General features: G+C 43.4%; 1 protein-coding gene across 1 annotated transcript in view; it reads right to left on the bottom strand.

Moving 5' to 3' along the window:
* Positions 1–304: 304 nt before the first annotated feature.
* LOC138260931 (red-sensitive opsin) overlaps positions 305–12834 on the bottom strand; it is a 56063-nt gene continuing 43533 nt past the window's right edge. Inside the window, exons 2-6 of the mRNA XM_069209456.1 lie at positions 12317–12613; positions 11658–11826; positions 11153–11318; positions 7166–7405; positions 305–6792 (exon numbers count right to left, since the gene is read on the bottom strand). Coding sequence (XP_069065557.1) covers positions 6676–6792; positions 7166–7405; positions 11153–11318; positions 11658–11826; positions 12317–12613 — 989 coding nt within the window. The 3' untranslated portion in view covers positions 305–6675. The remainder of the gene's footprint in view (positions 6793–7165; positions 7406–11152; positions 11319–11657; positions 11827–12316; positions 12614–12834) is intronic.

Below are 12834 nucleotides of genomic sequence, written 5' to 3' on the forward strand. Positions count from 1 at the left end.
ACTATTCAAATCTGCCAGCACACTGAAAACTATAAAACTCCTTGCCTCACACTTAATCATCCACCACACTGCTGTGTGCTGCGTACCATAACATGTTAACCACACCTCGGTGGTCATCACATACGACATGAAAACACTTCTCACACAGGATCACAAAACAAGAACACCCTTTCAACCACACACACTACAAGGCGTAGCTTGCTATATGTAGGCAAGCGCTTAAGTGCCCCACATAGGGGGAGCAGGCGCTACGTATATGCTGCAATACAGTAAAATACAATACAAAATCAGGCCATTGACAATGGGCTTGATGCATAGTTTATTTTACAATAAAAAAACATTTTTAAAGCTTTTAAAGGAACATTCTGACTACCTCAAACATTTTTAAAATCGCATTTCATATCGCCACTCCAGCTTTTGGTTCTCCGTAGAGTGAGGTGAGGGGAGACTGTACAGTTCAGTGTCCGTAGACAGGGGCGGTACCTAGGTTTGCCTAAGATTAGAGAAGTTGGGCAACAATGAGGCTCGGAAACTTGAAGTGCCAGAGACGAAAGTCCGACAGCGGGCTTCCAAGAGTAGAGGTTTGTTCTTCTCCCAGCGGCAGCAGCACAACACAACAAAAACTCCCATCATGTGAAAGTCTCCAGCTAGAGGCGGCCATCTTAGGAGAAGGACGTCCTGCCTAATGTGCCACCCACGGCCTTACTGTTTCTATCTCCCTGTCTCCAGTTACCAAATAGTGAAGTTACTAGAACTGTGAAACCGAGGAGTTGCCGCTCATTGAACAATGTACAGGGAAATGGATCCGAGAGCGACTTTAGAGGGCATTTTCTTATTTAATTCTCACTTTGTAATGTCACAGAAGAGGCCATGTGAATGGCCCAGTGGGTGAAATATGCCACAGTGACCACCCACTATCTCAAACCCAAACCTGCAGCCCCTAGTGACACTCATGCATGCACTGCCTCGTTCTACAGCATGCAGATATATTCCACCTAGAGCACACCACCTAAAGGCTGTAGCAGTGACAGATCCCAGCTTACAGCTCGGCCACTCAACATATTGCCAGGTGTGTGCCTGGATGGATCCCAGTCCACAACTCGGTCACTTAACACAGTGCCAGGTGTGTTCCAGACAGATCTCAATTAAACAACATGGTCACTCAACACAGTGCTAGGGGTGTGCCGGACAGATCCCAGTTCCACAACTCGGTCACTTCAGACAGTGCCAGGTGTGTGCCAGACAATTCCCAGTTCCACAACTTGGTCACTTAACACAGTGCCAATGTGTGCCGGACAGATCACAGTCCCACAACTCAGTCACTCAACACAGTGCCAGGTGTGTGACTGGACAGATCCCAATTCCACAACTCGGTCACTCAACACAGAGTGATGGATGGTTCTGGTGACTCTGAATAGCTGATTTGGGTAGGGACTTAACTACAGGATGCATTGGTGATAATTGTAAGAAAAGGCAAATTGAAAGGTAAATTTCGAGAACAGGAAAGAATGTGCCATAAAATGATGGGAAGAACGGATAGATGGATGGATTGCAGGTGGATGGGTGATGGTTGGATGAAGAATGGATGACTTGAGATGAACGATAAAATAGTTAATCGGAATAAGCATGGAACTGTAGAAAAAGGAAAGAAAAGCAAAGAGGTAATTAAATGAGAGATTGATGTTTAGCAATGAATGGGTGGGTGGATGGATGGATGAGAAGGTGGATGGACTAATGCGCAGGTTGAAGGAAGGACAGAGCGGTGGATGGATGAAGGGTGGGTGGACATACGAATGGTTTGAGATGGGTGATAAATGAATTGATCGGAGTGAACATGGAACTGTGGAAAAAAGAAAGGTAAACAAATAGGCAATTAAATAGGAGAAACTAGGCTGGATGGATGGATGGGTTGGTGGGTGTTTGGGTGGTTGAATTGAGTGATTTTAACACATGAAAAGAGGTGAGAAAAGACGAATGATAGGAAAATAAGTAAAGAAATAAACAGAAGGAAAAGAGGAAGGCATGGTTACTGACGAGGAGATACCTAGATGAATGCTGAAATGTCTCCATCGGTGAAAGTTCTACAGATAGATGCACAGATGAAGAGGTGGATAACTGCAGTATGCATATCTCCCAAATGAGATCTGTCTAGAAACAGTTTGGATGTATGCAATGCAAATAACCTTCTAAGCAAATACAGAGAAGGTGAAACCGAATACTAAAGCACACATTAGATGAGAGCCCTGAACCCAGAAAACTTTAACCCTGAAAGAAACTTTTATCTACCCAAAGTCTTGATTTAAGAAAGCAGGACAGAAATATGACTTGGGCATGAGAGACCAATGGCCATCTCTGGAATATGAGATGCGTCTCTTTCAGAAGCAGCTCTGTCCACACAGACAGGTACTTGTAGTGGTGTGAAGAGTGGCAGACACCCTTCCAGAGTAGGGAAAGACTGAAGAGACTTCCTACGAAGCAGGTGGGACCCCACATCTAGCACAGAAGGAACAATTAGTTGCCTGGGCCATGAATGCAGGAAGGATTCCCATAACAGGGCTCCCTTGTTGGTGTATCCACACTTGGGCATCAGCCAGACCCAACAACCTTCTCTGTACGCCTTCTGAGCCATCTAGGATGGTATACTCAAAGCCTCGCTTGTCACCAGAGATAAAGGCAGATCACTGGACATTAATAAGGTATTTCCCATCGATATTGTGTGACTTGACTGTCAAAGGTTGCTGTTCTCCCTGTCATCGTCATGTCTTGAGGCAGCACTCCTTGCACCAGGCCTTTCCTTAAAGGTTCAGGGCCCGAAACCATGGCAAGACTCCTCATCCATGTTGAGGAATACCCTGACAATCAAGAGGGTTCTCACACCCGTATGGAGCTCAGGAGCCAAGGGATGCCACGACCCTTTAACAGAGCAGCAGAAATCTATCAAAGGAACCGTAAAACCATGACAATGATTTCAGTCTTTTTTAAAAGAAGGATATGTTGGGTCTGTCACAGGGCAATAATCTATTCAATGTTACACATCTCTGCTCATGTTTGGATGCTAGTGCTCTCCCCGAGGAAGCTTTGAAGATCAATTTATAATAGGGAAATCCAGAAACGGAAAGCAGCTACTTTGCTAAGATCCACACAGTGTCTGTACACTGATTCCTGGCACATTCCTGATTCCTGTTTCACAATACCTCACCTCTCACCAGAACCATGAAAGAACCTGCTCGGACACTTGTCCTCGAAGATGAACTGGCACACCCTCAAACTTTCCCCATAATCTGTAAGCTGCCTGTGAAATAACCTACTGAAGTTTACTTGTGGATGCACAATGGCAGTATCATCAACCGCAGTAGCCAACCTGTATCCCACAGCATGGGGCTCAACCCATGCCAATGCTACGGGTCAGATTATGCCCCCCTTGATTACTTTCTTTCCAAAGATTGAAGGCTTCACATACAAAGTTCAACGGTAACCTACCTCATCATCACACTGCAAGATGATGCATAATGAGCCAGTCCAGGCCTGTTCGGGGTGACTGTCACGAGCACCACCCCCCACCAAATGCTGACTCTGGACCAGTCGCAGTTTTCTTGAATGGTGTATCTGTTTCATAGTTATAGATGTTGACGTGGAACGAGAACTATCACAGTCATCTTTTGTTCTTATTTCAGTCCCTCCTTTAGCACTGTAGACCCTGATTCACCTCTCTGTTTTATGCTGTTATTAATCCTCTGTATACGCCTCAACGTTTAGTTACTTATTTTGTTCCCACTATTCCTGCTAGCAGATGTTTTCTTTAAAGGAGAACTGCTGAACACCTGACCATCTTTCCTATTCTTTTAGGGCAAATTCTTGGTTGGTGAGCATACTACTGTAGTGGAACAATTGTGTCATTTGTATGCAATATCTTTTAACGCTGTAAACTAGACATAGAGAGTGTGACACCTCTTTTAGGCCATGCCCAGTCCGGCTGGAAGTAAAGAACAGCTTTGCCAGTAGGAATCACTATAAAAATATAACTTTATTGGCTGACGATGAACACACTTTGCATTGATAAGTGCCTTTCACCCATACAAACTCTTTGCAACAACCCAGCACTCATGCAATAACCAACCCCTCCCTGCATACTGGAGAAGCATGCGTCACCAAATGCAGGCAGACCTTGGTTCTTCAGCATTGGAAAATGTGCCTCGTCCAGTGATTTTATTTCTACAGGAGAGCACACGTTCCTTTTATCTTGCAGCAGTCTTTCCATGCACATCCCACACAAACAACTGCAAACGTGTAAACTTGGACCACAGTTACTAAGAGTTATTTGGCATCCAATGATCTTCACTGAAGTCATAAACAACTGATTAGTTCCATCTATGTGTGAGATCTTGGGCAATTCTGTGTTTATGAATTTAAGGAAGGTATCCTTGACAGAACACTAGCAATTTTGTTCTCTGTCAAGGGTTCTTTGTTAATCATCATAAACAAGAAGTATCCCAGGACCCCATACTCGAGCAAGACATTCAAGTGTTTTTGACGTCAGTGGAATTTCCTGCATTGCAGAACTAGGAATACACGTAATTTCCTTCTTGTCCATTAGCCGACCTGTCCAATGATCTTTTTTAACATAATGGGGACTGGAGTCTGCAGAAGGCTAGGTCATCTTCAGGACAGTGCTAGAATTATCTTAACAAATTCCTTCGGCCATGCAGTAACTTCAAGAAGTGTTTCTACATCTTATATCAACTTTCGTTCGCAGAAGAGCATCCTCAAGATTTGCTTGGGCCATCTTAGCAATTTTCGTTTGCAGAAATGCATCTTCTAGATAGTATTTGGGGAAAGTGTGTGGGCAATCTTAGCAAATTTCACTCACTCTGAAGTTTTTCCTGGATAAATCTTGAACATTCATAGCAAGATCTATTTGCAAAGGACCATCTTGTTGCTCTTAGTGGATTTGAGCCGCCAAGGGACATATCAAAGTTGCCCCAGCTGGACCAGATCTTCTGCAGTGTGCTTCATCGTATCCGGGTCGAAAGCATATCAGGAAGGATAGAAAAGGGACCATATGGATGATGACATGATATCACAAGGTTTACAGGTGAGGTTTTCCTAAGAGACAGGACGACATGTGAGCTGCATCCGTACTTTCTATGACACAAGGCTTGCCATTTTTGGGAGGGAGAGTTCCTTCCTTTCTGGGGGAATCCCATGAATACTGTCTAAGAAACAGAAGTTTCTTATGATGCTCAGAGTTTACATTTCCACCTCTACTATGTTTTGTGTTTTTTATATTCTGCAGCATTTTGACACCCATTTTATGGATGTGAATAGATTCTATTAATCTCTATAATATAGATAAATTAACGTTTATCTCTGAAATATTCATTGCATTTTCTAAGGTGATCTACTACCAGCCCTTCACATTTTCGCACATAGGATTTATGATGACTTTCAAGACATTCTGCACTCCACATGTGCCCTAGGGGGAGAACAGAAATGGTCGGAGATAAAAAATAACAGTTTCCTCTTTTTACATCTAGTGTGTAACCAGGACCTGGGATTTTGAGACCAGTACCATACATCTGGCATCTAGAATTTGAAGGGTACTTCTTCCACTGCTGGACGTAGATCCATACATGGCTGAACTTCTTGTATTATTTAATAAATAACCATCAATTTATAGAGAATACATTAGGGCTAAAGAGCAATTATGGTCCTAAGTAAGACACCAATGTGCACAGCCAAATGCTCCAACGTGCTTCTTGCCCTCCGCATCTGCAGTCAGGTGGTATACTGCACCATGCTAGAATCAATGCATACATGACAGCTCTGAGTGATTCTGATGACGTCATAAGGAGCAGAACCGCAGGTTGAGAGGTTTGTAAATACCACCGAGATTGCACCGTAGGACCATATGAGAAAAATACCCATATGTGAACTTGTTGCTATCTTGCTGTCAGTGAGTTCCAGCCTTGGAAAGGTTTGCACAAAGGGCCTTCCTGGTCTTGTAGTCCACTTAAAACAAAATCTATGTCTCAAAAATGAAGACAATCTAGCGTAAATGAAAAACGACAACAACACAAAAGGGGTACAGTCTTTCGTAGGTTCTCTGTCATGACATGACGTGGTATTTATGTGTCAGAGATCAGAGGTATCCAACTTCCTGCCTTCTGAGATGTAGCTATAGATAGGTAGGTGAACGTACAGACACACTGATGGATTGATGGAAGGACAATGGATGGGTAAATAGTTTAGAAATTGGAAAAAAAGGCAAAAGAAAAAAAAGTGGAGAGAAAGGGACAGACCTGGGTGACACAAAGGAGAATGGAGAGAAACAGATCTACTAGAGGCAAGAAGAGGAAAGAGAGAGAGATACAGAGAAGTGGAGGAGGGGAAACGGAAAACAATTTAAAGAAATGGCCAGACAGATAGGTGGAGGGGTAGATGGAAGAGTTGGACAGGTAGGTGGAGTCATAGGAGTCGATATAGAGGTAAGTAGATTAGTTTACACCCCTAAATAAAGTAGGCCTTGAAGCCTCAAGGACTGTTCAGTGAATCTTAAGTGAACAGAATATATTACTGAAGAAACTGGGGTGGATCTTGGGCAGAGATATGCAATATGGAGACAGATGGCAGGGAAAAGGCGCCCAACTGAATTGAGTGGTTTTCCCTGTGCTGGAATTATGCAGGCGACACTGAAGAATTGGAGACGGAGGAGACCTCTGTTCGAGAAGAGGAAGAGAGTTCGGATCCATCGTCCACCTTCTTTCCAAAGAGTTGATAAATGCAGTTACGGAACTAGTGTAAGAGAAACAGGGAGAAAAGTGTTAGTTAGTACTTGAGCGAAAGTACCCAGGTAATTGCAGAACTGGTGTCACGTGGAAATGTGGTGATAAAGGAAATCCTCATCCTTTCATTAATATACTCTTAATGTGTTTTTGAGAAAAACTTTGTGTCTTTTCACTCATCTGTTTTTTTGTGCGCAGTATTTACTCTTGCTGGGAACTTTAATACATGAATCAGAAGTTGAACACAATTTGAGGACTGTTTGCTTCCTGTTGTCAGGCGTTTCTTTTAATTAGAACTGGTTCAGGCCACCCCATCTCTTCCACTCTTAGCCATGTCCCTATCCCATAGAGAGATCCCTGGCAGGAGCAGGTTACCCACTCACCTGGCGGTTCATGAAGACATAGATAACGGGGTTGTAGATGGTGGCGCTCTTAGCGAAAAAGGCAGGTAAGGAGGCGGCCAATGGGTGGAAGGAGTAGCCGGGGTTGGCAGCAGCGAAGCATGCAAAGAAAGTGTATGGCCCCCAGCAGAAAATGTAAGCCACGATCATGACCACTACCATTCGGGACACCTCTCGCTCAGCCTTCTGGGTTGATTCTGACTCCTTTTGCTGCATTGCGACCTGTGGATGCATAAAACCATCACTGCATTAATCTCAGCACTTTGTCAAGCTATCACATTTCCTGCAGGTGAACACAGACCTCAGTGTCAGCTCTATAAGCCACAGTCATGCTGATGCAACTATTGTGGCTCCCCTCAGCCTGCCCCTTGTTCAATTTGTGTCTTTTTGGAAAGCATCACAGACACACCCCTATTTCTATGCAGTTGGTAAGTCTTCTTATCCGTGGGGACAGAGAAGCATAGTTGCAAGTGTTGCCTTATAGCCCCTTCGCCGAAATAGCTAAAGAGTGCTCCAAACATTCCAGTAAAGGAATTGGAAGTGGCAAGGAAAAACCAGGCTCCCTTCCCGATCTTGGTTATTATCTATCTTCAACAAACTGTCACCCCACATCAAATTACAGTTCCTCTCTGGAATAAGGGGACATTTTGTTTTGCCCTTACAGGAGAGACAGCATTGTCCTAAAAGGGAAATACTTAATGCCTTGAGAGGGAAGACTATATTGACCTGAAAGGAAAGACAGATTTGTCATGAACAAGTAGACCTGGTCTACAAATTATTCCTATGTTCCAAACCTCCCTTCCTCACTGATTGTCTCCATGGACCCACCTCTAACAGAAATATATTGTCATCTAATGGCAGTTTGTTAACAGTAAAAAGGCCATGGAGGCAGGCACTTTCCTGTTCTGGCTCATAGGATTTGAATACCACTCCTAAACCTGGAACCACATTTTCTGAATGTATGCATGTCATTAAATCAAGTCACTTCCAGCAGTAGTCAGGACTCAGCCTTTTCATGTTTGCACTCAAACTGAGCATTCCACTGCAGAGAATGTTCTCTCCCTCACTAAAACCTCCTGACATGTAGTGATGTAATCCACCGGACAGATGCGAGGAGATGACTCCGTTAGAGTTGGGGTTTATCATCCTGTAGATGATGAGGTGAAAGTATTGTGTCTGTGCCGATGTCTTGATGTGGTAAGGGTTTGAGAACGGCAGCTATGATGACAAGAGTACCTGAAAGTACGTTGACAGTGATGGTATGACTGATTGTAAGTTCTGGAGCATGATCTAGGTCTTGGCGGTGGTGGAGTTGCTGCTGGAGGGTAGGAGTAGGTAGTGCAGGTAGTGCAGGTAGTGGAGGAGGCAGTGGAGGTAGAGGAGGAGGAGGAGGAGGCAGAGAAGGAGGAGGAGCTGGAGGAGGCATGTCTGGTAATACTATTGTTGAAGAAGGGGAAAAGGACCCAGAGTACTCCGAATCTGAAGATGAATAGATGCGTCTCCTTTTTCACTTGCTTTCTATCCTTGACATCAAGATGGACTTCGACCTCTGACAATGACTCAACAATGACCTACGTTGAATACTCGACGTCAATCTTCTCCTTCGCTGTCTCAACATCAAGCCGCTCCTTGACAGTGACAGACTTCTCAAAGTCGATCTCACTGTTCATGTTGACAGCATAAGAGTTGTACCTTGTCTCAACGTCGATCTGTACCTTTTCTTTGAGGACAAACCAGTGCCTGATGGCGAGCAAGTCAGTGCTGTACCTGGCATCGACCCCCTCGAAGTTGACTGGGAAAGACGTTGTTTTTGAGCTAGCACTCTCATTGTGGACCTTCCACGTCCCTTAGAGGCAGATGGAAGAGCCCTCGTAGAGGACTGTCAAAAAAGCCTTGAAAAGTGAGAGACTGATGGAAGACGTCGAGTGAAACAGTTTAAACCAAAATTCGCAGGTATATTTTAGAGAAAAAAAGCCTAAACGACTGAGTTTAGTGCTCCAGGATCCTGTCAGGACGTACCAGAAAAATAACTGAAGCAACTTCCACCTGCTGACCATGATGGGATACTGGTTGTCTCTGCAGCCTTAAAGGCACAGTCACTATTTTTCACTCACGTAATAGTAGCCTATGGGGCTACACTGTCCTTTCATTCTTCACGTCTTACTTTTTCAAAAGGGTTTGTGAAGGCGATTTAAGCTGTTTTGTAAACCATTTACCTCAAATGAAACATTTATATGGGTGCTTTGACCCTTTTGTCAGTGCAGTCTGAAGAAATGCACTACTGTGCGTTTTTGCCTATGTTGCATATTATGTTCTTTCTTAAGTGTTTCTACAAGCCTTCCTGAAATAATGCGAACGTCTACACTTAAGAAGATATTATATAAAGAAGTGCTCCAGGATACCCCCACATGGGCGGAACTATTCAGGTACTTATGAGTTTAATTGAGATCCTCCTACGAGAGAACTGGAGCTCCAGGTAAGAAACTATTCCTTCCGGTATTGATTATCCACAAACCAGCACATCATTTTCAAAAGGAAGTTGACTCCCAAGACAAGTCCAGTTTTGTCACAGATGTTGGTTTCTGTCGGGGGCTCATCACCGGTTTCTTATTTTATAGATCCTTCTCGTAGCCAACCTTATCCTTCCCCAAAGGCCGCAATGCAGTCTTATAAGATTCTGGACAATTTTTTGTATTCTAGATGGTTTCTGGAAGGCTGCTGCTTTCAGTAATATTTCAGCAATCATTCAGTAGTCATGCAATAATCTGTCTCTAGCTTTTCCGAATACCATTTGAAATCTGGAACCAAATCTGCTGGAATGACTGCTGAAAGACTACTGAATGAATGCGACCAGACCGTGGAGTGACTGTAAAAAAACATCTAAATGATTGCTTTAATATTACTAAAAGACTGCCACAATGAGGGCCTCCTGAACCACTGGGCACCTCTTGAAGGGGTGGAGGCCACCCTACGCCTCTGGGGCTCTAGGGGCCTGGGCTACGCCCCTGGACTCCTAAATGACTGCTAAAATAATGATTAATAACCGCTGACAAATTGCTGCATGACTGTTAAAGCACTCCTTAATGGCTACTGAAAGGCTGAAGAATGGCCTTTCAAAGTCAATGCAAACAATTTTACCCCTTAATAGGTTAATTTAGACCAGGGGTCTCTAACCTTTTCTCTAGAAAGAGCTACTTATGGTCAATGAAACTCATCCTGAGCTAAAAACGTTGTTAGAGCTTTAATAGTGACCACTTCAGACAACTTTGAATTAGTGTCCACCATAGGAAATATTACCAGCAGTGATCACCTCAATGCATCAGGCATTGTAGTTGGCAGTAACATTAAAAATATTTTGTTAATGTTAAATGCCTCGACATGGCTTATTTCAATTTTGGAATACATATATTAACTCGACCAAGCAAAATTGTCTTATTTAGTAGAATGGACTGCATACAGGAGAGCTACTTACAGGTAGAAGTAGAACTACCAGTTGCTCATGAGCTACTCTCTGGAGAAGCCTGATTTAGACCTTTGAACAAGTGCAAACTGCATTTGTGTTGTTTATGGCACTCTCTAGATATAGGAGGCGCACATGTACTGCACTCCCCCAGTGTGTGCTGTGAGCAAGGGATAGTAACATGCAAAAAAGAGGAAACTAGCTTTGGATATGCTATTTCTAATTTTTTAGTAAACAATGGTTAATTAAATGCAGGAGTCACCATTCATCCTAGTACTGATGTTATTTAACGTGGGCCCACCACTTAGATCTAAGTGACCCAATTATCTCATTATAAATGTTGTCACTCCCTTCATTTGTCATAAAAAGTGCAGCCTGTTTTTAGGAGGACTAACCAAAAATGTAGGACATTCAATGGAAGTTGAGGCGTTGTAGTTGGAACTAAAGACTAATGAGTTAGACCTTCCACAACTTAAATGTTTTAATTATATCAAAAGTAAGAGTCTTACCTGTCGGATTGCCCACCAGACCTGGATGTAGCAAAGCACAATGACGGAGAGAGGCAGAATGCAGCAGGTGGTCATTAGAACCATCATGTATGACTGAACACCAGGATCAGAGTTTCCGCTGAACACATCGGGACCACATGAGGTCTTCAAGCCATGAGGCCAGTACCTGAAGAGAGAGAGAATAGCCTTAGGCACTGCCCAGAACCCCAAGGGAGGAGAGTTCAAGGAGTTAATTTACACATTGGAAGCTCCTGCTCTGCCAATTCTTTTACGTACTGTGTCCTAGCTTCTTACAAGTGTTTACCTAAGCCTGGCTTAGCATCAATTCCAAAGGCTCTATGTAAGAAGATTGGAGTTAGACATGGTATTCATCTACAGGGCTTGTACAGTTCATGGTGCTGAAGAACTATTTCATGCATCTTATAGTGCTCTTTATTGCTCCAGTTGGCACACTTGCTTTTGAGGACATCAAGGACACCCTTTTTAAAGTCATTGGTGGCCTTACCTACTCCAGCCAAAGATTGGTGGGGCACACCAACAAGCCGACCACACCCAGGAGAAGATGATGCCGGAGGCCGCTAGTTTGCCATCAAACTTGATGTTGCCAAAGGGTTTGCAGACCACGAACCACCTTTCCCAAGCAATGATTGTCAAGGACCAGAGAGCTGTGATACCTGAAGAAGATACGAACATAAACATGATGAGCTACCAGATTTGCTGTAAAATGCTAGATGAGTGCAGAAAGCCATTTGTGGGGCTCCCATGTTGTGTATACAAATGATATGCAACAGATTGTCAAATCCATTTTTATTTTTTTGCAAAACACCTCTTTGTACAATATTGAGACAAACTGTTTGCTTAAGTTTGCAATCGTTAGGGAGCAAGAAAAAACGGAAGCGGGAGAAACAAAATGCCAAAAAGAAAATAAATTGAATGTTCCTTAATATGGTGGAATAAACATTAAGAAAAACTGTTGATGCTAAGGAATGTAAATATAGTAGATTGATTATTTTAGTGTGGCTGGGCTCCGTCCGTTCCCACTGAGCATCCCTTTTATTATATGAACTAAAAACAGTTGCCTGCTTCTTCATCTGGGTATATTTTAGATCTTTAGAGCCAACAGTAAAGTTCATGTTACCGCCAAAGCCCTGCTGAGTCACTTACCACAGACAGAGACTGTGTACCCCTCGATAACACACAGTGGGTGCCCTAGGATGAAGTAACCAAATATCTGATTGATGACACTGATGGTGCTGGCAATGACTGTCTCCCCGAGGTCAGCAATGGCCAGGTTGACCAGGATCCAGTTCAGGGGGTGTCGCAGCTTTTTGAATTTCATGGTTGCCACCAGGACCAGGCCATTGGTAAAAACAGAGGCAAAGACCACAAAGAGCATCCAGAGGGTGGTGATGTTGTAGACCCATCGTGGAGCAATATGGTAGTTGGGCCCTTCAAAGGGACCTGAAAAACATACATCACCGTACGTTTAGTAATGACAACTTAGAGCAAAGTCCAAGCAATTTCAGAAGGTTACAAATGTCATCTTATGCAGCTCTCTGGACAAAAATCAGTAGTGCCTCATTTTTCAAATGCAGTTACTGTGAGAAATGTGTGGATAAAGACATCCCAATGCTGTCTCCGATCAAACCCTAAAACATGCATTTCACACTTTCCTCTTCTAA

The sequence above is a fragment of the Pleurodeles waltl genome, chromosome 10 (genome assembly GCF_031143425.1).
Source record: "Pleurodeles waltl isolate 20211129_DDA chromosome 10, aPleWal1.hap1.20221129, whole genome shotgun sequence".
Classification (NCBI taxonomy): Eukaryota; Metazoa; Chordata; class Amphibia; order Caudata; family Salamandridae; genus Pleurodeles; species Pleurodeles waltl.